At 43.4% G+C, this 27,863-nt stretch overlaps 1 protein-coding gene and 1 non-coding gene across 5 annotated transcripts in view; one reads left to right on the forward strand and one right to left on the reverse strand.

Annotated features, from left to right (window-relative positions):
- IQCK (IQ motif containing K) overlaps nucleotides 1–27,863 on the forward strand; it is a 128,483-nt gene that overhangs the window by 1,490 nt on the left and 99,130 nt on the right. For 2 of the 4 annotated variants that reach the window (XM_036825587.1, XM_036825588.1), the window contains exons 2-5: nucleotides 8,418–8,482; nucleotides 10,508–10,637; nucleotides 11,965–12,062; nucleotides 12,398–12,490. In XM_036825587.1, the coding sequence (XP_036681482.1) occupies nucleotides 8,418–8,482; nucleotides 10,508–10,637; nucleotides 11,965–12,062; nucleotides 12,398–12,490 (386 nt within the window). The remainder of the gene's footprint in view (nucleotides 1–8,417; nucleotides 8,483–10,507; nucleotides 10,638–11,964; nucleotides 12,063–12,397; nucleotides 12,491–27,863) is intronic. The other 2 variants (XM_036825590.1, XM_036825589.1) reach the window with 1 other exon arrangement.
- On the reverse strand, nucleotides 6,658–6,730 carry TRNAW-CCA. Its single transcript has one exon. It is a non-coding gene; the product is annotated as a tRNA-Trp (tRNA).

Consider the following 27,863-nt stretch of genomic DNA (forward strand, 5'->3'; position numbering starts at 1 on the left):
TAAAGTGAGCATAATAATGGCACCTATTTCAAGGTGTTAGGAGGACGCAGCTACAGGGACACTTCAGAAAGGGCTTAGCAAATTGCCCGATTTACACCAAGAGCTCAATGTATATTGCTCTTAATAAATAACGCTGGGTGTTTTTTTTCCTCCCTAAGATTGTAAACTCCTCGAGGTCAGGAACTCGGATTTTTCATTCTTGTGGCTACCATCATTACTTCAACTGTCTGAAACAGCTCTGTCCAATAGAACTTTCAAATATGGTAACCACTAGCCACATATGGGTATTGAGCACTTGAAATGTGATTAATGCAATTTTGTAACTGAATTTTTTGTTTACTTCTAGTAAGTTCTAATAAACTTACACAGCTACATGTGGCTAGTGACCACTGTATTGGACAGTGCAGGTCAGTAAATGTTTGTTGAATGGAGGAAAGACTGAATGTACCAGTATATGGGACTAGGTAGAGAGAGAGAGAGCCATGAGTTGAGAGAAGTGGAAAATACAAAGGAAGAAGAGAATAATGGACTCAGAGTTGATAGATGCCCTCGAAGGCCATCTATTTCAACTCCTACCCAGTGCTTGAATTCCTCCTGTATTGCGTTATACCTAGAAAAACCTTTTTCATCTTGAATGTTCTCCTTGTAACTTCTACCCTTTGCTCCTTACCCTCCTGGTGCTATGATCCAAGTTGCTAATCACTCTACCATTATGAAAACACCCAAATAGAAGGTTGTTATTGTGGCTGTCTTTTCCCCAGAGCTTTCACTTCTCCAGGCCAAACAGCTCTTCATAATACAATTGACTAGTGGTGTTTTGTTGAGGAAGCTGCTCAGCCTCATCTCTAAGAGGGGATAATCCTTGTACCTACCTCACAGGGCTGTTGTGAGGATGGAATAAGATAATGTATGCAAAGGTGCTTGCACAGTGCCTGGCATTTAGAAAGTGCTCAATAAATGTTCGTTATTGTTGACAAAGAAACATGCTTTGCATTTGTTTTAGAATCATGGAGTTTATTTTTCTCAAACAGGCCTGTAGGGAGAAAGCAAAGACAAAGGGTTTTTTGGCTCTGAAAAGCAAGTGAATTGATGCCACTTACAAAGTGATAGAGTTACAAAATGAAGTTAATGAGGTCAAAGTTGGTGAATTTATATACACAGGCACTGTAATGATTATTATAACCTGGCTGATAGACCCAGTTTCTTAAAACAAACATTCTAACAAATGCAGTTTTCTATAACAAACATAGTAAATTCAGTTTCTCACAGCAAACATGAAAAACAGGCTTTGTAATAATCCTGTGTTTGAGGTTAAGTATTATTTTCTTTTAGGAGATTTCCATTTAAAAAGCAAATTATCACAGCAAACAGACCTGTCAGAAACTCAATTTCAGGAAAATGAGATACAGAATAGGTATTATTAAGACCTTTATTCTACCTGGCTAGTGCTCTGTGTGTGTGTGTGTGTGTGTGTGTGTGTGTGTGCGCGCGTGTATGATGACTTACTTGTGAATGTTCTTCAGTTTTCTTATCTTTCCAGTGACAACGAATCTAGGGCTTTTTATTCTCAAAAGCACCTGTATTAGTATCAATAAACGTCTTTCCTGCCAAGGCTTCTAATTAAGTCTTGTAGTTGCTTATGACAATGATTTTTAACTATGGTTTTAACCAGGACTGATTCAAAGTATTTGGATCTTACAGTCTTATATTCTGATATTGCTGCTATTACTGCCATCGGCATCCTTATTTTTTTTTTTAATTGATTATTTTATTTATTTATTTATTTTTGGCTGTGTTGGGTCTTCGTTTCTGTGCGAGGGCTTTCTCTAGTTGCGGCAAGCGGGGGCCACTCTTCATCGCGGTGCGCGGGCCTCTCACTATCGTGGCCCCTTTTGTTGCGGAGCACAGGCTCCAGACGCGCAGGCTCAGTAGTTGTGGCTCACAGGCCTAGTTGCTCCGCAGCACGTGGGATCTTCCCAGACCAGGGCTCGAACCTGTGTCCCCTGCATTGGCAGGCAGATTCTCAACCACTGCGCCACCAGGGAAGCCCCGGCATCCTTATTATTGCCATTGGTTCATCACTCCAAACACTAGTCTCTGGCCTCAGCGCTCAGTGCTGTTGTGAAATCAGGTCCCTTCTTCCCACCTGCCAGATAACAGCATGGTCCAGTTCTGAATCAATGCTTGTTCCCCTAGCACAGCAGCTGAGCACAGCTGCAGAGAAGTGACACCAGGTGGCTCTCAGCAGTGCTTATCGGTCAACATCCATAAGTGCCTTCTCCCTTTGCCTGCATCTACTAGTCCCCAGTTTTTACTCCACTCCTCTTACTTGGCGTGAGACCACTTGGCAGATGGAGGAGGCATTCACTGAGAGTAGTCAGGCGATCAAGAGTGGGGAGGGGATCCTCCAGCTTCCTGATACCAGCAAACATATTTGCATCTGCACGTATGGAAGAAGTATTTATCCCGCTACCCACACAGCTCAGCCCTGCATCTGTGCTTTGGGGCCATCCTCTCGCTATCCCAGCATCCTGCTCTATCACTCACCTCTCCAACATCTTTAACTTCTCTACTGGCTTTTCCCTCCAAGCATCCTCTAGTCAGTCATCTTGGGGAAAACCTCTCCCTTGACCCCTGTCATCTAGCTCTTGTCTATCCCTCGTACCTTCTGAAGCCAAGCTTCTGGAAAGAACTCGTGTTCACACCACTGTCATTCCCATTCCCTTATCAACCCATGAGCTCCTACTTCATGGCTCCAATGAAATCATTCTCATGCATGAATCATCATATCTACCAGTGCTGGGAGTTATTTTAAGTGCTGGACCAGGCACAACCCCAGGCACTGTCCTAAACACCAACAATTACTCTCTATCATAAACTCCACTGCCCAGTCCAGAAGTCAGAGATTCATCTTGCATGCTTCCCTTTCACTTTCCATGATCCCTACGTTCATTCTCCAATCCCTATAGATCCTACCGGCTCAACGTCTCCTGTAACCGCCAACTCCTCAGCCCCTAGTTCTCATGGCCCTTACCACTCCCTGTTTGGATTGCTGCTGTAGCTTTTTAGTTGGGGAAGGCTTCCTTCCAGACTGTCTTCTACAGGAACCTCTCTCAAATTCAAATCTGATCACATCATGCCATGACCTACAATGATTTTTACAGCTTTCATGGTAAACATAAACTTCTTAGCTTAACACCTAAGCCCTTTAATGATTTTGTCTCTGTCTCTTTTTTTTAGATTCATCACCTGCCATTTGTCCAAATCATCCTAATGGCTAACATTTATTGAGCTGCCCTTTTATGTGCCAGGCTTGCTAGGCACCTGTGCTAGGTGCTTGCTTTTCCTCTTGTTTAAACCTCTCAGTAACTTGGTGGTTTAAACAGATAAGGAAATTGAGGCATAGAGAGCTTAGGAAACTTGTCCAAAGTAAGTGGTAGAACCAGACTCCAACTCAGATGTGTGTGACACTCAAGTTCAAGCCCTTAAGCAACATAGCAGCGTGCTCCAAAGTGTAGACCTGGAGAACCCACATCACAATATCGCAGATACTTGCTAAAGTGCAGATTCCTGTGGTGTGATGATTCACCCCACTCCTTGGGGGTGAGTCCCTAAGCTCTGCATTTTAAATACACTCTCTAGGCGAGGGACAAGGCATAGTATCACTGTCCTGTGCTGTGTACCTTTAGCCATAAGAAACTACTCCTCCAGCACACCACACTGTTCCATTCCTCCGCACCTTTGCACAAGCTTTGCCTCTTACTGGAACATCTCTGCCTTCTCATCTTCATCTTTCAAGACTCAGCCCAAGTGGCCCCTCTTCTGGAAAGCCTTCTATTATTCTTCACGCTGATTTTGAAGCCCCTCCTTGGTGCTTCCTGAGTGCAGCCCTCTACGGCATCACTTTCACATCTTCTAACCACTGGCTCTTACTGTCCATCCCCTCACCAGGACACAAGCTCTTCTGCCTTCTTCATCTGTCCCCGCAGCACCTTGTACATCCCCTTGCTGTAGTATATGCTGGCTAAGTGTTCGTTAGATTCACTTCCAGCCTCCATCTTCCTGGTTCATCCCTTTGCAGTAGGCCACTGTTGGTGAACACTGCATTTTAATTGCTGTTTCATTTAGGAACATGTTCAGCTGCAAGTCACAGAAAGCCCGACTAATAGTGGCCTGAGCAATAAAGACATTTCATCACCTCACGTGCCTGGAGCATGGCGGCAGGGAGGTTCCAATTTGAACACAAGGGCTCTGTTCCCCCAACAGGGTTATAGGTTCTTTCTGCTCTGCCTCTTACATAATGTTGCCTTTGTTGTATAAAATGAACAACTACGTTTACTTGCTCTTAGATTAATGTTCGTTTTAAATGCATGTAACATTAAATTCCCCTAACCAATTACAGGTTCTCCCTGCTACCCAGAAGTAGAGTTCCTGTGAAAACTTTCGTAAGCCAAAATGGCATAAAGCAAAGAAATGATTACCTTAGAACACATCTTGCTAAAGGATGCACAGACTAAATCGAGAAAAAGTACAGATGTTCACAGACAGTTCAAAACTATGGTGGCGTGGTGCTGAAATGCTGAGTGTAGCTCCAGGGGAAGGAGCTTGGCGGGGCCACTCCACTGCTCGGAATGCACACTTCCTCTGTAACAGTTCACTGCAAGACAAACGCTGATCGCGCTCTTCACTTTCCACCTTTTCTGTTAAAGCAAAAATGCCCTTTGGATTTCCCTTGGTTAGCGAAAACAGGTACTATTGTAGGTCTTTTGTAAAAGTGAAGTGCGTAAAGCAAACTTTCGAAAAGTCGGGGACACCTGGAATCCAATTTACAAGCTTAGGTAACTAAAAGATTGTAAACATTTGTAAATTTAATATACCTGATTTTCTTAAGAATTTCTAATGCCAAACCAGCAAATTTTTCTTCAGTACTCTACAAACTTAATAAATTCATGCAAAATTATATGGCTTTCAATGTAAAAAGTATCAGTCGGTAATCAATTATATGTTTTAAATTGAAATCGCAAGGTGACAGTGACAAGTTCTCAAATATGCCAGATTCTCTTAAATCTTACAGAGGCTTGAAATAAAAAACACATCAGACTGTTCTGAAGCAAATGTATTTTTCCATACTTCTAGATAATCATATAACTGTATATCTTTTGTGGTTGTAGGATGAAAAAGTTTGTATATTTTCCATCAAATTTCTCCTTGGGAAAAATATAAATGGCAAATAAATCATAATTAAAGAAATATAAATAAAAGTAAAGTATCATTTTAAATATGTATGAGATCGGTTATACCCTAGAGAAACAGGCAGACTTACTATTAGGAGTGTGAATTATTATAAACCTTTTGGAGGAAGATTTGGCAATTTGGCCCAAATTTTAAATTGTAAATTATTTTAAATTATTTTTTTCTTTGAAAGAAAGAGTTAATCCTACAAAAGTACCTCCTTTCTGATCAATGATGTATGTATAAAGATGCTTACAATAGCATTGTTTGTAATAATGAAAAATTGGAAGCAACCTAAAAGCCCACTAAGAGTACACTGGTTAAATAAATGAAGCACCTCATATAGTAGCAGCATTGAACGAGTTCCATGATTCAGCGCCTAGAATGGATTCTGGCACATAGTGGGCTCTCAATAAATACGGATGAATGAATTGATAAAGAGTCAGAAGTAACTTGCTGTAGTGTTTGTTTTGTTCATTCATTCATTCATTGCTTCATTCATTCAGCTGCTGACTTCCCTGGCGGTCCAAGCATGGTTAAGACTCCACACTTCCAATGCAGGGGACGTGGGTTCGATCCCTGGTCGGGCAACTAAGATCCCACATGCCGTGCAGCCAAAAAATTTAAATTAAAAAAAAAAAAGTACATTCATTCAGCTTCATATTCTTTGGGAATGTGATGGTGAGCACAAACAGACCCAGGTACATCCACATCCCACCCCCCAAAAAGAACACAGTCTTTTAGAAGAGATACTCATTAATTTTTACAAATTTCAAATAAGGGTAAGACTTAATATGAGTTATGCAGAGTAAGGACACAGTGTTATCAAGTTCTGTGCTCGGATGATTTGACCTAGTCTAGGATATCTAAAGTGAATGAATGTATTTGTGAATTATATACAAATGTTAGTAAATGCATTGGAAAAGTTTTGGTTGAATCTATGCCAATTCCAACAATGGTTATGGGTTGTAATGGGATTAGGTATGACTTAGATTCTACATAAGCCATCTCCGTATTATTTGGAATTTTTCTCATAATCATGTATTGCCTTTGTAATCAAAGCTATAAATGTATATGTATCTTAAATCCAAACAAATAGTTTTCATACCACGTTGGTGATTCTCAGTGTTTGGGGGAAGAAGGTGAATTTACATTTTTGCTTGAGAGGAAGAAATAAAGTGGTAGAGCTAGAGTTGCTGTGGTGGGCAGAATTCTCAGATGGCCCCCAAGATTCCTGCCCCTAGTGCACATACCTCCCAGTTATCCAATCAGAAACTAATTTAGGCACTGCTGTCAAAGGATTTTTCAGATGTAATTAAAGTGTGTAATCAGTTGACTTTATATTTTTTTTTCTAATTGAATCTGTAGGTTTTTTGTTTATTTGTTTTGTTTTTTGGCCACACTGCACAGCTTGTGGGATTTTAATTCCCTGACCAGGGATCGAACCCAGGACCCCAGCATTGGAAGCTCAGAGTCCTAACCACTGGACTACCAGGGAATTCCCTCAATTGACTTTAAATTAAGAAGACTATTGTAGGTGGGCCTGACCTAATCAGGTGAGCCCTTAAAAGAAGTCAGAGAGATTCAAGCAGAAGAGACGACTGTTGCTTTGAAGTAGCAAATATCCAAGAGTGAGCTGCCTGGACCTGAGGGCGGCCAGCCTCTAGGTGCTGAGAGCAGTCCCCATAACAAGCCAAAAGAAAATGGGAACTTCAGAGCTACATCCACAAGAAACTGAATCCCACCAACAATCAGTGAACTTGGAAGAGGACCCCAGCCGTCAGATGAGATCACAGCCACGGCCAACACGTTGATTTCAGCCTGATGAGACCCCGACCCATACCCAGACTCCTGACCCTTGGGAACTGTGAGATAATAAATTTGTGTTAAGTTGCTAAGTTTGTGGTAATTTGTTACACAGCACTAGAAACCTATTCTAGCTAGTATTGGGAATCAAAATTGCTTAAAACCTGCATCCTGACATACTAGTCCCCAACCTGATACCTAGGAATTGAAAAAAAGTTGAGAATTGCTCTACCACCTGATAAGGAACTAGGTAATGGAATAAAACTTGCCTCCAATACAAATGCATCAACCCCATCTCACCCAGAAACTTTGTTTTCCCTCATCACTGCAAAGCAACTATGCAATTGCCTTTGAAGCATTGACCTTTCCGGAAATATTTCTACCAGTCTTTCCCTTAAGGGTGTAACCAATATAGTCATGGGCATTTTCTTTCTGTCTCTCTCTCAGCAATAGTTGTTGTTACACTGTAGAACTTATGTGGAATATTCTTTGCATTAAGCTCCCCAGCAGGTTGACCGTGATCAGTCTTGAAACCTGGCAATTGTTCTTCAACTCACTGCATGTTAGAATCAGCTGGAGGACTTTAAAAATACTGATTCCCAGCCTCTTGCCCCAGACTTATTGAATCAAAATTTCTGGGGTCGGGCCAAGACATTAGCATTTTCAAAAATCTCCTGGGTGATTATAACGTACAGCCAAGATGGAAACTTACTGGAGCTTACAGTAGAACCTCTCCAATTTTAAGTGCATGCAGGTTACCTGGGGGTCTCGTTAAAATGCAGATTCAGATTCAGCAGATCTGGGGTGGGGCTTGAGATGTTGCATTTCTAACTCCCCAGGGATGCCGATGCTGCTGGTCTGTGGGCAATGCTTCGACTAGCAAGGGTTTACGGGATTGCTTTTCCAGCCGTATACCCCAATCTGGCAGCCTTAACTTCACGCCCATCCCCATGTCTGTCTGAGATGGCTCATCTTGCCTCTGTCTCTTTTATTCTGCCCCCCTATACCTAACACTCTCCTCTTCTTCTTTTTCTCCCCTCTCCTTCCTGTATGCTGTTGGTGTCTTCCCTTAGCCACCCTCCTCATTTTCTTCCTCTTTTTATCCCTTGTAGTTATAATTTGGTGGGCAAAATCTAAATCTACCTTCTTGGGAAGAGTCTCAAACTCTTGCATAAAGCCTGGAGTCTTTCATGCAAGAGAAGAATCATCTCTTACCCATTTTAAATAAACACCCTGTAATGGCCAATTGTTTTTTCATTTTTGTAAACCACCAACCAAAATAAAATTTAAGGATATTTTATTCAGAGGAAAGGGAATTATCCACAAGCTTTAATGAAGTATGGAATTGAGGGTTTTTTTTTTTCCCCCACTCCCTTCAGAGTATGAAGCTGAGCTGCCTCCCTTTCCAGAAGGATATAAAGTCAAACAAGAAGCTGTGGTTACTGTGAGTATCACCTGGGCCCCGACCTAACTGCAAGGTTCTTACATGAAAACAGCACTGGTGGCTGGTGAGCATCAGACAGTGTCATGAGTCAGGGAGGGGGACAGGAAAGGCATTGGAACCAGCACCAGAAACAGGGCCAGTCATACCTCTGCTGCTAATGATGTAACTTAAAGGGCATCACACAACCACTTTGAGCCTCAGTTTCTGCATCTGTTAAATGGAGCAGATAATCCTTGACTAACTCACAGGGCCTTTGTAGGGCTCAAATGAGATCCTAGATGAGGAAGGCCTTTGCAGTGGATTCAACATCATGTCCACGTTGGGGACAGTTTTGCAGATGGAGCAGATTTCTTTTTGCATAACTGGGTGGGCTAAGACTGTACTAAGGAAGGAGAGAGGGCCAAGGACAAGGCAGCCAGGAAGGGAGGCCCTAAGGCAGTATGCTTGGAGTAAAATAGGGACTTAATGGAGTTTAAAATAAAAAGGTAAGGCTCTGAGAAATGAAGGAACTTGAGCAGGGTCACAGGGATGGGACAAAAACCTAAGTCACTGGACTTCAGTATGTCACTGCAGCTGCCCCCATTAGAGATTCTGTGTCTAAGAACTTCCTTGGCCTGTGATTGTTCTTTTTTCATAGCATCCTGTTCTTGCTTTATGAATGCAATGCTTTCTCAAATTTCTCTGCAGATACTAATTACAGTTCTCTCCCCTGAATTATTTTTGCTTCTTCAGGGTCAGTTGTTCTTTATAGATCTTGATCCTTGTCTTTTATGCTGTTGATGTTCTTCATCTATGTAGAAAGTTTTGATTATTTATTCAAAATTTAAAATGCAGGCCTGAGTGGATATTTCTACATAGTTGGTATAGTTTTCTTCTACTGTCATACATGTTGGTTTGTTTTCTGGATGGGTCTCTTCCATGAATAGATACACTGACTGGGAGCTCATGGGGAGTGATTGTCCACTGGCGGACTTTTCTTCAGGGTCAGCAGACAGGGACTCCCTATTTGGGGACTGGGCTGGGAGCCTCCAAATCAATGTTGAGGTTTTTTTTTTTCTCTTGACCACCAAAATGGCACCCTGAGTAGTTCTACTCCTTCCCAGGCTGTTTGCTTAATTTGTTTACAGAAGATTCATTGAAAAGGAGGGAGAGCAAGATATAAAAAGCTGCTGTGAATGCCAAAGGGGGCAGAAGCATGAGGAGGGGGTATGGGGCAGCAAGCCAAGGGGTCCCCAGCCAGATTTTCACTTAACCCCTCCTGTATATTGTTTGCTTTCTCATTCCCACACTCTGAGGAACTGAACCTATGAAGCCCTTTGGAATTCTGGTGGGAATGTGGACTGTCGTCTTCTGGGGGCAGTTTCCTCCTGTGGATTCTGACCTGCCACTCCTCCTCTCATCTGACAACAGACTTTATTCTGTTTCTTTTGTAAATTTATTTATTTATTTATTTGTTTTTGGCTGCGTTGGGTCTTCGTTGCTGCGCCCAGGCTTTCTCTAGTTGTGGCGAGCGGGGGCTACTCTTTGCTGTGGTGCGCGGGCTTCTCATTGCGGTGGCTTCTCTTGTTGCGGAGGACGGGCTCTAGGCATGCGGGCTTCAGTAGTTGTGGCACACAGGCTCAGTAGTTGTGGTTGGCAGGCTCTAGAGCGCAGGCTCAGTAGTTGTGGCGCACAGGCTTAGTTGATCCGCGGCATGTGGGATCTTCCTGGACCAGGGCTGGAACCCATGTCCCCTGCATTGGCAGGCGGATTCTTAACCACTGCGCCACCAGGGAAGCCCTATTCTGTTTCTTTTGGAAATGTCTGGAGATCTCTCATCCACTGACAGCCCTCCCAGTCTTTGTTATGGGTTTATTTCTCGGTTGTCCTTTATAGGTGTCTTGAGAGAGAAGAGAGAGAAAGATTTGTGCTCAGTATACCCCCTTGAACCTAAATTCTGACACAGACTATTCTTTGTTATATTATAAAAGAAAATACAATGATTTAAACTACATGAATTGATTTCCCTCCCCACCGCCACCCCAGGCGTCGCCATCCGAGGAAAGGGTTTTCTACGGCTTCAACACGGAACACCTTTACCCAGCTCCTCCTTTAGCTGTGGTCCCACAAGTATCCTGTCCTCAAGCTAAACGGGAAACAATCGACCCAGAAACATGTACGTAAGGAAGTGCGATCTCAGCTCTGTAGTTCAGGACTTGTAACATTGCAAAACCATGGGGTGGCGACAGGGTGGACAGATAGACCTCAGGGGGACCACGTAATAAGAAAGAATGCGTTCTTGTTTTAATTTTTATTTTCATATTTTTTTATTTTTTATTTATTTATTTTTTAATAGATTTATTTATTTATTTATTTTTGGCTGCGTTGGGTCTTCGTTGCTGCCCGCGGGCTTTCTCTAGTTGCAGCGAGCAGGGGCTGCTCTTCGTTGCAGTGTGTGGGCTTCTCATTGCAGTGCCCTCGTTGTGGAGCACGGGCTCTAGGCGCACGGGCTTCAATAGTTGTGGCACGTGGGCTCAGTAGTTGTGGCTCGTGGGCTCTAGAGCGCAGGCTAAGTAGTTGTGGCACACAGGCTTAGCTGCTCTGCGGCATGTGGGATCTTCCCAGACCAGGGCTCGAACCCGTGTCCCCTGCATTGGCAGGCGGATTCTTAACCACTGCGCCACCAGGGAAGCCCCTAATTTTTAATTTTTAAGAGAAGTAGCCTTTATTCCCCTGATGTATCTTTTCTGTTTTGAATTTTATTTTATTTATTTTTTTATACAGCAGGTTCCTATTAGTTATCTATTTTATACATATTAGTGTATATATGTCAATCCCAATCTCCCACTTCATCCCACCCGCCCTCCTGCTTTCCCCCCTTGGGGTCCACTGATGTATCTTTAAGGTTGAAAAGGAAGAAAGATGATCAATAACAAGCACACTTAAGTTCTACATTACATACCAAGGGGGAAAATGTAAAGAGTAAAAGAAAACATCATGCTGTCTTGCTTTGCGTGTGGAAGCCAGAGATGCAGGCGTCCTCGTCTTCCTCCCTGAGTCCCTGTTCCTCGCCCTCCCTGGCGCCAGGCCCTCTCCCGCTGGCTTGTTCTTTTCCCTCAGCTAGTGGGCTTTGGGCTTTGGGCTTTGGTAACCACTATTGCTGCGCCCTTAGGTCCTTGTACCCCCGCCCCGTTCCCCTCTGACCTCAGTTCCTACCACACTCCCCTTGCGTATTTCCCTCCAGCTACACCGGCCTCCTGGCTGTGCCTGTGGCCCCGGCCCCGTGTGGGACCCGGTCTACAGCCCCAACAGACTACAGAGGCTCAGAGGGATATTTTAAGTTTCTGCGGTAATCAGCCCAACTCAGCAGTCCAGAGTAAAATATAACATTTATGGTCATGTTGTTTAATGGAGAATACCTTTTTTTGTTCAGAAACAAATGTTTCTCCCAACTTAACTTGAGCCATTTTGGACTTTTGGTGGGAATTTTTTGTTTGTTTTAGGTTCCCCCAAAGAATATTTGGAAACATTCATCTTTCCAGTTCTGCTTCCCGGAATGGCTAGCCTGCTTCACCAAGCAAAGAAAGAAAAATGTTTTGAGGTCAGTTGTTTTGTTTCTTTATTTCTAAATGCTCAATAATTCATTTTTATCAGGTGGTAGGTCATTATCTTAGTACCATCAAGTGGCTGTTTTCAAAACGATCCCTTTGGGAGGGAAAGCCTTGTTTCAGTCACTTATCCAACTCCGGCCGGGACATCTAGTTGTGCACGCACACGCACTGCCATCTGTCTGGCCACCTGGCTCTGGGGAGGTTTTCTGCCTCGCTTGGCCTCCCTGCCTGCCCTTCTGGGCAACTGGCATCTGCCAGGTTTCTTGGGTCTTCCTGCTCCCGTTATGACATGCACAGATTATAGGTCTCCTTCCCTCTTATCCAGCTCCGGATTGACCTTCCCACCTCGGGCCTCTCCCTACTCCACTTCATGCCAAATGCCACGAATGTACTTGCTTCAGGAGAGGCCTGGCCCATGGTGAGTGCTCGGTGACTGGTCATTATTATACTGCAGCCAGTTATCTGTACGAATCAAGTTCCAGTCCTGGCGCACCGCCACATAAATACCCCAGAGGCTCCCTCTTTTCTGCAGTTGGCAGGATACGTCGGGTGTGTGTGTTCCTTGCGCAGTACTAGAATTTTGGATGACCTATACGCAGAGAGTAAAACAGCAACAACATTTCACGTTGACCAAGTGCTTGCTCTGCTGGGTGCTTTGCTTAGGGCTTTATCATCACTCCCAACAGTCCTGTGAGGTTCCTCTCGATTCATATCGTCTGTATTTTGCAGATGAGAAAACAGACGAACAGATAGATTCAGAAAGGTGATCAAGGGTGAATGGCAGAGCTAGGATTCAAATCCAAATTGAATGATTCATAATGATATTTTAAAAAGTTGGCCGTAACTACAGTGCAAACCCCAGTTTGTTTGACACACGTCTTTAAAGCATTCACAGGTAATGGTGTCACCTGCTTGGTTGCCCTTCAGCACAGGATCTCTCTGTGAGAAGAGGATACTGTCCTGATGCTTTTATATACCGAAGAGACAATGTTTCCACGTGCTCTAGCAAACACTCAACTTTCCTTTAGCGCTGCCTTGACCTTATACTGACCCTCCTGTATCTTAGTCACCCCACTTTATACCTCCCCCTAATTCACTGCCACTGATCCATTCAGCATAACATTCCTTCTGACAGGCCTCACCGTGACAGTTGTGTCTTTAGTAGAAGCAGAAACGAATTACGAGACGTTGATCTGAAACCAGGCAGCACGCCTGTGAAGGAGGTGTTTAGGGTACACTGCTGGGCCACGGGACACCGTTTGAGAACCGTGGATCCACATAAGGACTCCAAGACCCCTCAGCCTGGCTTTCAAGGGCTTCTACAGTCTTTTCCCTCCTTCCTTAGAAGGACATCTCTCTCTGTTCTCCTTCCTGGGTGATACCCTCCAGCAGATAGAACCACTTGGAGGTCCCTGTACCTGCCCTGTACTTCACGGCTTCTGTGCATATGTTCCTTCATTTTTTTTTTTTTTTTTTTTTTAAGAAAAAAATCCTTGAGTTCTTCTCTGCATATTTAAGTTCTATTTGTTTTTCCAAACTCAGCTCTGTGGCTTCTCTTTCAGGCCTACTATTCCCAAACTGGAAGCAATTGAACCCAGCCCTCAGATTTCAGAGTATTTCGTCTATTTCTCTTCTAGTGGAAAATTAAGACATCCTTAATTAAGACATTCTTGACCCACAAATACACTTCATTTTATACATGTCTGTCTCCCCCAGTATTTTAAGTTCCTTGAGGACAGATTCTCTGATTTATTTTTGTATCTCTATTCAGTGCCTAGTATATTCTACCCAGTACCTAGCCCCTGGTGAATACATAGTTGGCCCTCAATAAATGAGTGCACAGTTGGACATCAGGGGAGCACCTCTACTACTATGTCCTTGACCAAAACCCAGCTTTCTTCTACCTGGGAAGGCTGTTCTCTTGGGCTCATCCCTGGAGGGACGCCATGAAGGGGGGTGAGAGAAGAAGACATCCATCTATTTCGTGAGTTAGTCAATGTAAGAGAGCAGTGGGTGGCAAATTCCACTGCCTAGCCCTCCTTATATATTAATTATGCAATTAACTAGTAAATTGGGCTTTGGTTTATGGCATATTGATTAAAAACACATCTCTGGAGTCAGGGTTACCTGGTTTTGACATCTCCCTCCACCCCAGCTGGCTGTACAGCCTTGGGCAAGTTATTTCATCTTTCTGAGCCACCATCTTTTCCTTATGTGTAAAATGAAGATGATCATAGCACCTGCTCATGGTGTTACTGAACCAGGGTCATTTGCCTGATGCACAGCAAGCCAAATACTAAGGCGCTGAAGTTTGCAGCAGAGAAAGGGTTTATTCACCAGGCAGCCAAGTGAGGAGATGGGATAACAAGTCTCAGGTCCACATCCCCAAAGGCAAGGGGCTTGGGATATTTATGGGTGAAGAGTATACCGTCAGAGGTCCAGGGGAAGGTGATTGGAGGCAGGAAAAGGGTGAGGTAATCACTGCTCTGCACAGGTATATCTGAGTTACATGCTTCTTTCTTTTTTTTTTTTTTTTTTTTTCGGGTGCGTTGGGTCTTCGTTGCTGCGTGTGGGCAATTCTCTAGTTGCAGCGAGCGGGGGCTACTGTGTGGTGGTGCACGGGTTTCTCATTGCGGTGGCTTCTCCTGTTGCAGAGCACAGGCTCTAGGTGTGCAGGCTTCAGTAGTTGTGGCGCACGGGCTTAGTTGCTCCGCAGCATGTGGGATCTTCCCGGACCAGGGCTTGAACCAGTGTCCCCTGCATCAGCAGGCGGATTCCTAACCACTGCGCCACCAGGGAAGCCCCTGCTTCTTTCTTCATGGGATGCATGTTCAGAAAATAGAGGTGCTAGCATGATATGAGGGTGGAGGTTTTGGCTCTCTGACGTCACAAGGTCATTCATCGGACAACTGTGTAGGCCCAGTTTTAGGGTCAGTGGTCCCAACCAGTTTTAGCCTGCTTGAACTTGACAAGAGCTGACTCCAAGTTTCTGAAAAACAGCTTAAGCCACCGTTACTATAGCAACCCATACGTCAGAGGTGTTATCTATAGGAGGCGGTTATGGAGTCTTGTGATGTATTATCTAGGCTACATGAAGCTTGGAGGGTATGCAATTTGCAAAAATAATTAAGGCATGCTTGATCAGTGAAAGCAGGTTATAAGCAGAGGGGCTTTTAACAAGCAGTTCCCTTATCTGCTCAAGACAAGCTCAAGAATTTCTGTTAGCCACCAGTTTCGGTTAACCCTATGGGGCACAGTTTCAATGGGATTATCATGCTGATGAAATGAGGTAGCCCATACAAAGTACTTAGGGCAGTCCCTGGAATGTAGGAAGAACTCAGTAAATGTTAACTTATTATTGATCATTAGTATTACTGGGCTACAGGTTCTCCCCAGGTAGGGTGGGTTACACCCATTACCTGAGTGGGCTTGCTCTTGTTCCTTGGCTACCCAGAGACCTTATTCAGCGCTTGGTCCCAGCTCCCCCCCAAACATCTGATTACACAAGGACTTCATGAAGAAGGTTTATTTTGCTGATACTTTCATAGGGAGGTGGGAAGAGGGCTTTGTTGACATCTATCAAGCAATACTTCATTAATCCTCTCTAGAACCACGTCTGTCCTCTCCAGGCACCTCCCCCCACACAGCCTCTCCAGACCCCTTTTGGGTCCTGAACAATTCAGCTCTGGCTCTCAGCCTGCATAGCCCACTCAGCAAAGAAAAGTGCAGCATTCGGCTTACCCTTCCTTCCTCAAAATGCAATTCAACCGCTATTCATAGCTTTCGGTGGGTGGGAGTGGTGGTAGGGGGCTTCACACCTCTCACGCCAACAAAGACAGAATGGCAAGGTTTTCTTCATATTGCTCTGGCAGAAATTCTTAGTTTTGAGACACAGGCCTGGTGAATTCAAATCTGGGAAACCTTAATCCTGCTATATTCTCCTGATATTCTGGTACAGACCAGTTGTCCTGATTGAACCAGAAAAAACCACAATGATCAGATCCCCATTTTCATTAACATGAGAAGCTGCTCTGCTGAAGGGGACTCTAAACAGAAAAAGCTGGTAAAATGAATGCCAGCAATTCAGGTACTGACTGTCCATCCAGGTCACGGTGGTCCCCTCACTTGTGGTTTGACTGCTGCTATCATAATAGTTGGTGATCGTATTAATGGTCAGAGAAGCTATTTCACTTGTTCGTTGTCTACTGTGTGTCATCACTGGTCAAATTGCTTTATACGCATCATCACATTTCACCCTTACAATCAACCTCTAAGCCAGATCCCCTTTTGCATCAACCGCTTTTTACAGAGGAGGTCCCTGGAACTCAGAGAAGTTGAGCGTTAACTAAGATCACCCAGCTAGTGAGCAATGGAGCAGGTCTTCAACCAAGGTCCAGATGCTCTGAGAGCCTGTGCTTTCATCCCTCTCAAAAAATGGGGCTTGGAGGCTGTCCTCTAAATAGCTCCAGGAAATACAAATTTTTTTCATTTGTACTTTTCTGGAGAACAGATTGCTACTTGCCTTAAGTTATAAAATCTAAACTGCTTCTAATTCTTGTGTATTTTTCATTTGCTCATTTGGCTTCCTCTGATGACTTAATTCTTGTCCCCTATTCGTAACTGAGCTTCCCCTCCTCTGTGTGGTGTTAAACAGGGCAAGGTGTGGCCGGATGGAATGGTAGTGAGGCTGGGGGCCAGAGAGCAGAGCCCTTGGCCTGACCCTGTATGTGTCAGATGGCCTTGCCTCTCTGGCTTCAGGTCCTGCTGCTAAATGAGAGAGACCAGACAATCCTGCAAGTCATATTTCAAGGATCTTTCTTTTTAATCCTGCTGTTGGCCAAAGTATATTCAGTGTACCCTGCCTTTTATTAGCTTGATCAAAGGATGGAACGCAGTGATTAAACAGTGAAATGAGCACAGTGAAATAACCTTTGTTTGGATATGTGTGAGAATATCTGCAAACAGATTAAGCCACCCAAGTTCAGTTCCTTTCAACAAACATTTATTAAGCCCTACTATGTGCTGATCATGGGGCCAGGCCCTGGGGACCCAGAGAGGACAAGTCTGGCCCTGTCCTCAAGGAAACCACAGATGAGTAGCAAAGCCCTCGGTAGCTGAAAGATAAAGGTAGCTTTTATTTTCTTCCCCTTTGTATCTGTTCTCTTTTGCTCCTCCAAAAGAAGAATGAATATGGAGAAACAGCGAGCGTGGATCTGGTGCTAGACATTCACTTCTAGACCTTAAGGCAGCTGTATTCACTTGTGCAGTCTTTATTCTAATTTATTCACCTATTATTCTTCTAATTTATACAAAAATCAGCTAAAAGGACAGTAATTAAGATTTTACATTGAGGGTTGCGTGTCTAATTTTTGCCCATAAATAATTTTGTAATGAGGGGGCTAGAAACAGTTTCCAGCCTCCAGGCAATGATAAAACGCTTTTAAAGGATCAGAGAAATTTCTATTTGTATTAGAGAGTAATGAGGCTTCCTTGTGCCAACTCATACTTCATCTTTGACATCCCACGGATGAGCTGCCACTGGGACTAAATGAAAACAGATGAAACTTCAAATGCTGCAGGTGCTTGAATGGAGCATTAGACTTTCAATGCTATAATGAATGATCACAGGATGTAAAAAAAGTGGGTTCTTAAAACTGATAACTTGCAAGAATTGATAAACTTTACAGGCAGCTAGACACCCTGGAGTCCTGTGTGACCACTTCCTTGCAGCGTGACCCTATGTAATCTGTGAGGAATCCTCAACTATTAAAGGGATGACAGAGGTGCTCTCGCTACCAGGAGGATGACTCACTAAAGGGTGCTCACAAGCACCGTCGAATGTTACCTTCTTGCCCCGCCTTCCCTTCTGTCTTCACCTGGAAGTTCAGTATTTGAATGCTTCAAATAGGCAAGATGGGTGAATTATCATTACTTCTTTCATTTCCTGATTCAGGATTTTAGGATTTCTTAATTAAATTTGATTCCCTCCCCACCTCCCCCCCGCCCCCGACATCGTCTTTTTTTTTTTTTTTTTTTTTTTTATTTATTTATTTTTGGCTGTGTTGGGTCTTAGTTTCTGTGCGAGGGCTTTCTCTAATTGCGGCGAGCGGGGGCCACTCTTCATCGCGGTGCGCGGGCCTCTCACTATCGCGGCCTCTCCTGTTGCGGAGCACGAGCTCCAGACGCGCATGCTCAGCAGTTGTGGCTCACGGGCCCAGTTGCTCCGTGGCATGTGGGATCTTCCCAGACCAGGGCTCAAACCCGTGTCCCCTGCATTGGCAGGCAGATTCTCAACCACTGCGCCACCAGGGAAGCCCCATGTAGTCTTTTGTGGGTTATTTTTGCTGGCTTAAAAATTACATAATTGCCATCTCATCATTTGTCAGACCCAAGTGGAGCTCCTCTTATCCAGATCTGCACAACAGATTTGCATTTTCTTGATTCAGCTCTTCCTCACATCCTGTCATTGGGAATAGATGCTTAAACTGAATGATAACCAGCCTCCAGCCAAAATTACATAACGGGAGCATTCTTATCTGTCACCCACAATTGAACTTGCATCCAAATGGCTCTTGAACAGCAGCATAATTCATTGTTAATTAGGGCCATTGAAATTATATCTTGAAACAGCATTTATATTAGGTCACTTAAGAATAATTGCTGATTTGTATTTTGCCCTTAAAATGCTGACTTCCAGTTATTTTTTCGTGCTTTCCTCCTTTTCTGTTTTGTCCTGTGATATTGTTCCAGCAATACCTGGAGCATAGTAGGGACCCACTAATAGTTGTGGGATGAATAAATGAATATGATTCTGCAAAACTCAGAGCCTACTTTTAAGATCATCATTAAGTTACAGGAGCACATGGCTGTTACATGCAGGAGGTCATTTACTAACTGTACCTGCACTGCTTGGATTGATTACTTCCGGAGGTAGGTAGGCCATGGGGAGGCTGTCCGGGTCTGTCGGGTCCCCTGGAGCTAGAGCTGAGGAAGGAACAAATCGTCTAAAACTGAAGGAGCCTCACAGCCAGTGGAGAGCCAGAGAGTTGAAAAAGAGGCTGGAATTCAAGAATAGTAGTTTCTAGCACATTTAGAGCCCGTACTTTGTGCCAGACATTGTTCTAAGCACTTTAGCTGCGGAAACTCATTTAACGCTCCCAGCAGTCCTCTGATGTGGGTGCTATTCTTGCTGTCTTACAGATGAGGGCCGTGCGGCACCAGGGTTAATCAACAAGTCAAGTACACAACTAGTAAGTGGCAGAACCAAGAGTCAAACGAACAGCCTGTTTCCTGAGTCTAGGAATTTGACCACTGGACCATGCTGACGGCAGGTCTAATGGCTTTCAAAAGCAGAGGCTAGATTTGGATAGGAAAGATGATCTGGGGACTTCCCTGGTGGTCCAGTGGCAAAAACTCCGTACTCCCAATGCAGGGGTCCCAGGTCTGATCCCAGGTCAGGGAACAAGATCCTGCAGGATGCAACTAAAGATTCCACATGCCACAACTAAGACCTGGCACAGCCATATGAATAAATAAATACTAAAAAAAAAAAAAAAGCTGATCTGGAGGCTCTAGAGAAGAGGACTAAGATGCTAGGCAGGCTTGGGGCAGACACCTCATGGGGCAGAGCCTTTCATTAGATTGTCCTGTGAGCACCAGCACACCTCAAGGAAAACCAGAGAGAGAGGCGACACCTAATGACTCAGCTATAGAGCATTTGGTCAGTTACTCACACGCCTGGTGTGTGTGTGGGTGTGTGTGTGTCTACGTGAATGAGGAGGTCTATGGTACATGGTCCAGTGGTTCAGAACCTGGCCTATGGAATCAGACAGACTCTGCCCAGGACAGAGTGTGCAAGCTTGATGATTTTGATTTCGATTCATAATAACCCAATTTTTTATATATGCCATTTTAGATATTATGAATTAGACTGATGAATTTCATAACCAAATAGTTTGCTTGTCATTAGATATTTAAATCTTCCAAATGCTCAGAATAAAATTCAGATTATTTAATAACCAGATATTTCTCTATTCCTTAATTTTTAGAGGATACAGTTAGAGGACTAAGCCATAAATATATGATTTCCATGAGTTATGTCAGCCTTAGAAGTAAATGAAGACCCTGCTCATTTCATGATATGAATTCAGCAAGTGAAATAGATTTCTTTAATCCTTTCCCAGATGGTTGTTTTCAACTATGTGTAAAAAGGTCATAGAGAAAATTTAAGTGGCATCTGTAGAGCATTACACTGACCACCTATAAATAAAGTCGATGAGCCTCTTAGTTTTGCTGTGAAATTAGCTGGGCGCTAGCAGTGGTTTATATGTTGTTAAACAACTATACTCTGTGAAAGGTAATGACTGGAAATGGTTAGTTTGTACAAATAGCTGGTAGAAGCATACCTGTGGGCCGATAATAGATATCATACAGGCATTTCCCGAATGTAGATAATAGTATCCAAATTGTTAGCCAATAAATGAAAAATCACATGTAAGTTGGGGGAGAGATGACACTTTCGAAGCCTTTGCTCTCCTATATTATATTTCAGTAGTATTTGAAAGTTTTTAAATAATAATGAATTATTTTTGTAATCAGAAAAAATAGAAGTTATAAATAAATAGCAATTTACAACCCATCTATTTGACCTTGCCTCCCTGTCTAGGTTATTTTCTTTGTCTCCTTCATGGTCACTGACACACTGTGTAAACCACCTCATCTCCGACTTTTTACCATTCATTCTCTTTAATGTGTGACCCTCTGGCACCAAAAATGCTCTGGTTCAACTCTTTTCAAGTTTCCTTGATGACCCAGTACTGCCAAATTCAGCGGCCTGTTCCAGGGACAGAGCAGAAAGGTGACCAGTAGAGCAGGAGAGGAGTGAGCAAGCGAGGCGGGAGGTGAGGCCAGCGAGGTCGCTCTGCGGCAGCCGTGTCACGTCGGCCAGTGAAGAGTGCGGGTTTTACTTTAAGAGCAATGGGAAATCATCAGAGCCATGGCTCCCAGCCCTGTTGGTCCCACTCTCCCCTTGTCATCATATATTATAGTGCCCTTCTTTTTTTTTTTAATATTTATTTATTTATTTATTTTTGGCTCCGTTGGGTCTTCATTGCTGTGCGCGGGCTTTCACTAGTTGCGTCGAGTGGGGGTTACTCTCCGTTGCGGTGCGTGGGCTTCTCATTGTGGCTTCTCTTGTTGCAGAGCACGGGCTCTAGGCGCATGGGTTTCAGTAGTTATGGCACTCGGGCTCAGTAGTTGTGGCGCACGGACTTAGTTGCTCCGCGGCATGTGGGATCCTCCCGGACCAGGGCTCGAACCCGTGCCCCCTGCATTGGCAGGCGGATTCTTAACCACTGCGCCACCAGGGAAGGCCTATAGTGCCCTTCTTAACTATCCTGAAGTGAAATGCTTAGTCATACTACCTATTTATCAGTTACCTGATTGATGTATTGTTGACAGTAAACTACCTGAAAACTTCATGGCTGAAAGAAACAATGATTTATTATTTTTTTCTGCCAGTGAGACTTGGCAGTTCTTCTGTCAGTCTCACCTCGGCTCACCCGTGTGGCTGCTTTCAGCTGGTGTCAAGGCTGCGCTGGGAGGTCCAGGCTGCCCTCACTCACCTGTCTGGGGCCTCAGTGCTGGCTCTTGGCCCTTCAGCTCCTCTCTGCCTGGCTCTCGTCCTCCAGCAGACCAGACCAGGTCCTTCACAGCCTGTTCTTTTCAGGGCAGCTTTCCAAAAGGCCGAAGGCAGACGTGTAGGGCCGGAGCTCTGGAACTCCAGCATCGCTTCCACTGCATTGCACTGCTCAAAACAGCTCACGAGGCCAGCAACTCAACAAAGCAACTCAGCAGTGAGCAAGAAATGGACTCCATGTAGAAGAAGTAGCAGGGTCACATTGCTAAGGGGCATGGACCCAGGAGGCATGATCAATTCGGGGCCACTATCATCGTAATCTATCCGTACAATAATTTCAAATATATGTATATAGTGGCCATTTATATTATAGTGGGCTATAATATAAATGAGAAAAAAAATAAAAATCACTTGTAATATAGGTAACATGTATTTCCTTTTTCAAAGCTCAAATAAAACTACACTAGAAGGTATTATGAGGTAGTCACTTGCTTGCACCTATGCATAGACTCACAATGAACAGAACAGCTACAAAAGGCAGAGTCACATGTGTTATATCAGTCACTCAAATCATGTAAGTGATATTGTCCTTGGTGATATGATTTTCTGAAATGGTGAGAAACTCAGGTTCTGAATAAAACACGGTACAATTTTCTCTTAATATACATGATAGTTGCCTTTCTGGAAAGATCAATGTATATGAAAACCATGCAGAAAGACTTTGTGTTTATATATTAAATGGAGCTAAGTTTTAGATTCAGATCATTGTAAACAGTTTTTTACCTAATAAACATCCAGTGAGATTTTTGAAAATATTTAGGCTTCAGACAGGTTTTTGTTTTGTTTTGTTTTGTTTTGTTTTGCTTTACACAGGACTCATAATCGCAGGGCATAGAATATCTCTGGTTCAGAAGTCTAAATTGGGTCTGCAGGACTGTGTTCCTTCTGGAGGACCTACGGGAGGATCTATCTATTTGCCTTTTTCCGTTTCTAGAGGCCGCACATTCCTAGGCTCATAGCCCTCGTCTATCTTCAAAGCCAGCGGTAGTATCACTCTGACCTCTGCTCCCATCATCACATCTTCTTGTCTGACTCTTACCCTCCTTCCTCCCTTATAAGAACTATTGTGATTACATTGGTCCCACCTGGATAAGCTTCCCATCTCATGATCCTTAATTTAATCACATCTGCAAAGTTCTTTTGCCGTGTAAGGTAACATTCACAGCTTTTTGGGGATTAGGACCTGGACGTCTTCGTGGGGTAGTTATTCAACCTACTGCACCCAGCACATCAACACTGTTTATTTTAAGGGAAAAACATTCAGAGGGCTGCAGGGCCAGGTAGATAATGAAACAGGCATGGAATAACAATAAAGAGACACCAGGGAGTGGTTGGGACTTGTGGCCACCACAGAAGCTCACGCACTACAGGGGCAGCTGCTACGTTTCTCATTTCCTACTGATCGTCACCATGCAGAACATGGGCTCAGTGTGGCCATATCTCCTGAGTTTTCAATAGAAGCCCCCAATTCAGATTTTACCATGAACTGTCCTGATTAATTTTTAAGACTGTTGACAGTTAATTTTCTTTCTTTCTTTTTTTAAAAATTTCTTTATTTTGGGCTTCCCTGATGGCGCAGTGGTTAAGAATCCGCCTGCCAGTGCAGGGGACATGCGTTCGAGCCCTGGTCTGGGAAGATCCCACATGCTGCAGAGCAACTAAGCCCATGCGCCACAACCACTGAGCCTGCACTCTAGAGCCCACGAGCCACAACTACTGAGCCCACGTGCCACAACTACTGAAGCCCGTGTGCCTAGAGCCCATGCTTGGCATGCAGGCTCAGTAGTTGTGGCTTGCGGGCTCTAGAGCGCAGGCTCAGTAGTTGTGGCGCACGGGCTTAGTTGCTCTGCAGCATGTGGGATCTTCCAGACCAGGGCTCGAACCCGTGTCTCCTGCACTGGCAGGTGGACTCTTAACCACTGTGCCACCAGGGAAGCCCAACAGTTAATTTTCAAAAAGATTAAACACAGCATGCCAAACAGAGCACATTTGTAAGCTAGATCTCACCAACTGGTGATCTCTGGTTTGTACTCTTAGCTTCTCCTATGAGTTCCTGGTCTGCGTTTCTTCACTATTTGCTGACTGTCCACCCTGCCCATCAGGACATACTGATCCCCCCCCCCGCCACCAGACCACATCCTTAGGAACATAACTACTACCATTTATGAGGTGTCTCCTTTATGCCAGGTTCTGTGATGCTCAACATTTGTTTACAAGGTCTCACTGATTTTCAAGATCAGCCTTGTGCTATAGGTGGTGTTCTTATCATTCTTTAAATGTGGAAACTGCAGACTAGAAAGAATGAACACCTTTACCTGCACACACAGGTTGCTGAGCTAGTTAGAGGCAGAGCCAGGATGCCAACCTGTCCTTCTGACTCTAAGGCTCAGCCCTTAACCACTCCAGGAAATCAACTCCTGACCCAAACGGTGGAGGCTGCAGTCCACCCCTGCCCCTGCAGGCTGTTTGCAGTGCCCTTGTTGGCCCCTGCTGGCTCCTGCCCTCCCACCCAGACTGGGCGGCATTAGCTCAGTCTGGATCCAGACCCTGTGCCTGCCTCACCTGCCCTTTGGATCTGGAATCTGTTCTTGAGATCTCTTGCTTTTAAACCCCACTCCTTTAAAGGGCTCTTGGCCTTTGCCCATTTTAAAAAAAGAGGTAAGAATGGAATGATTATTATACAAGTAATACTTGCTTCATGTAGAAAAATTAGAAACTACCAATAAGAAAAACAAAGTCAAACAACCAAAAACCCCACATCCGTCATAATTCTAGACCTGTTCATGTTAAATATCTTGGTAGGCTTTTAAAAATTCACGTATACTCATACTTATATATTTAGTACATACTAATGTATTTTTTTTAACATTATACTCACTGTTTGTAACTTGCAGTTTCCACTTAGCAATATATCAGGAACATCTTTCCTTAATGTCACTTATAACAACTCCCTGGACTTTCACAGTGGGGCTGCACCTTGATGCATTGAACCGATTGCCTGTTGTTGGGCATATAAGTTTCCGGTTTCATGGTATGCTAAGTGATACTTCACTGAAAATTATTGCTTATATTTCTTTATGCACTTGGGGACTCTAGTTGTGAACATCCTCCTCTGTCGTCAGTCTGCCTCAGATAAGAAACCTTTCCCCACCATGCTCCCTGGATTCAGCTGCTAAATCTTGTTGATATGTGTCTTCGGTAATGATTTTTGATTCATCCATTCAGCAGATATTTTTAGACTCTGATTATGTAAGGAAGTATAATGTGGTAGTTAAGAGCAAGGGCTGGGCTTCCCTGGTGGCGCAGTGGCTTAGAATCCACCTGCCGATGCAGGGGACACGGGTTCGAGCCCTGGTCCGGGAAGATCCCACATGCCGTGGAGCAACTAAGCCCGTGTGCCACAACTAGTGAGCCTGCGTGCCACAGCTACTGAAGCCCGTGTACCTAGAGCCCATGCTCTGCCACAGGAGAAGCCACTGCAATGAGAAGCCCGCACACCACAACGAAGAGTAGCCCCCGCTCGCCGCAACAAGAGAAAGCCCGCGTGCAGCAACAAAGACCCAACGCAGCCAAAAAAAAAAACAAAAAAGGAGCAAGCGCTATTTTCATATTATTTGATCCTTTATGCATAGGTATTATTTGATAAAATTTTTAAAAAAATTTTAAGAGAAAGTATTAGAATCGATAACGCTGGGTTGAAATCTCAGTTGGGCTACTTACTTGAATAACCTCCTATCATCAAGTCTCAGTTTTTCATGCGTGAAAGAGGGACCATAATGTCTACCTCACCAGCTTGTTCTGAGCATCAAGCTAGATCATGGGGGTAATACCTGGCACATAGCAAGTGCTCAATAAATAACTTGATACTGTTATGATTATTCTTAGGCCCTGTGGGAAGCACACGGAGAATAACAACAAGGAATATCGCAGTGGCCCTGATCTTAGCCTCTCCATTTTCTATCTCCTATTGATCTCTGCCTTTTATTGACTTGACTCTTATCTGTTAATCGGTTCTGCCTACTTGCACCATAGACAACAGGTTAGTATCCAGGCTGTAAGGAATTCCTATAAATCAATAAGAAAAAAGAGAACAATACAATAGAACTATGAAATAGAAAAATAAACAAAGGATAGGATCAGGAAGTTCACAAAAGGGGAGACCCAGAGAGCCAAGAGCAAATCAAAAGATGCTCAGTCTCACTAATGTTGAAGGAAATAAAAATAAAACCACAGTGGTATCATGTCTCACAGATTAGCAAAAATATAAATGTTTCACAATATAAGAAATGGTTGAAGCTGTGGAAAAGGGAACTATCATGTACCAGTACATAATTGGTACCACCCTTCTGGAGAACAAGTTGGCAGAACTTTCTAGTAAAATAGAAAATAAACATACTATTTGACTAGGCATGTCTCTTCTAAGGTTGTAAGCTGCTGCAAAAACTCTCAATAGTTGTACACAAAGAGCTCTGAAGAAGGACATTAAATGCAGTATTGTTTGAAATATAAAGAAATGGAAATGACCATAAGGTCCTTTGACAGGAGGATGTATAAATAAAACTTTTTTTTGAACAGCTTTATTGAAGTACAATTTACATACCGTAAAATCCACTATTTACAAAAGTGTCCATCATAGCTGAATGGATAAACAAAATATGGTATATCCATACAATGTAATATTATTCAGCCTTAAATGGGAAGGAAATTCTGTCATATGTTACCACATGCATGAAACTTGAGGACATTATGCTGAGTGAAATAAGCCAGTCACCAAAAAAGACAAATATTGTATGATTCTGCTTATATGAGACACCTAGAGTAGTCAAATTCATAGGGACAGAAAGTAGAATGCTGGTTTCCAGGGCCTGGGGGAGGGGAGATGGGAAGTTGTTGTTTAATGGGTGTGGAATTTGTTTTGCAAGATGAAAAGAATTCTGGAGATTGGTTACACAACAATGTGAATGTACTTAACACTACTGAATTGCACACTAAAAAATGGTTAGGACAGTAAATTTTATGTTGTGTATATTTTGCCACACTTTTAAAAAATGACTTTTAAAAATCCACTCATTTTAAGTGGAGCAAATTTAGAGTTGTGCACCACAACCAAATTTTAGAACATTTCCATCATCACAAAATATCTCTAGTGACCGTTTGCTGTTACTTCTCATTCCTACTCCTGCCCCCAGGCAACCACTAATCTATTTTTTTTATCTCTATAGATTTACCTTTTCTGGACATTTCATGGGAATAGAATCACACACAATATAGTCTTTTGCATCTGGTTTATTTCACTTAGTACAGTGTTTTTGACGTTCGTTTATGTTGTAGCAGGTAACAGTACTTCATTCATTTTTATTGCTGAATAATGTTTTCATTGCATGGACTTCGTTTTGGGCTTGCTTCCAGTTTTTGGCTATTATGAATAAAGCTGCTGTGAACATTTGATTACAAGTCTTTGTGAGCATATGTTTTCATTTCTCTTGGGTAGATACCTAAGAGTGGAGGAAACCAAGTTTTTAACCTGACCTTATTACATTTGATTCAATGTCATGACATTTAAATGGGTTCAGACAGCAGATCTCAATTTTTCATTTTGGAATCTAGCACCTAAATAGGAAATATGGCTCAAAGTTAAGGGCTGTTTCATAATGACCTGTTGTTACCAAACAGTTACCATCTATGTGATTAATCAATGGTGATTAATGGCAGTCACTGATAGAGTACTTCCTAAATGCCAGGCATTATTTCACATTGTGATCTCATTTAATCATCACAGTAGCACTTTGAATGGGTGATTTTACTGTCCCATTTTGTTGCTGAGGAAACCTGAGGCTGAGAAGTTCACATGGCTCCTAAGAGGAGGAGCCTGGGTTTGAAGCAGAAGTCGGGCTTTGGAGCCTGGCACCCAGTTCTACTATGTCAATAAAGCTGCTAGTGCTGAAAAGACTTCCCTTTGCGACTCTTGGAATTGCTGTCAGATCCAGTTTGTAAACCGTGCAAGAAAATCTTATTATAGCTGTATAGTCATGCTTCTTTTCTTTCTTCTTTTTAACAAAAGCAACATTGATCACTTCATTCTCCATACTTGGCT

The sequence above is a fragment of the Balaenoptera musculus genome, chromosome 15 (genome assembly GCF_009873245.2).
Source record: "Balaenoptera musculus isolate JJ_BM4_2016_0621 chromosome 15, mBalMus1.pri.v3, whole genome shotgun sequence".
NCBI lineage: Eukaryota > Metazoa > Chordata > Mammalia > Artiodactyla > Balaenopteridae > Balaenoptera > Balaenoptera musculus.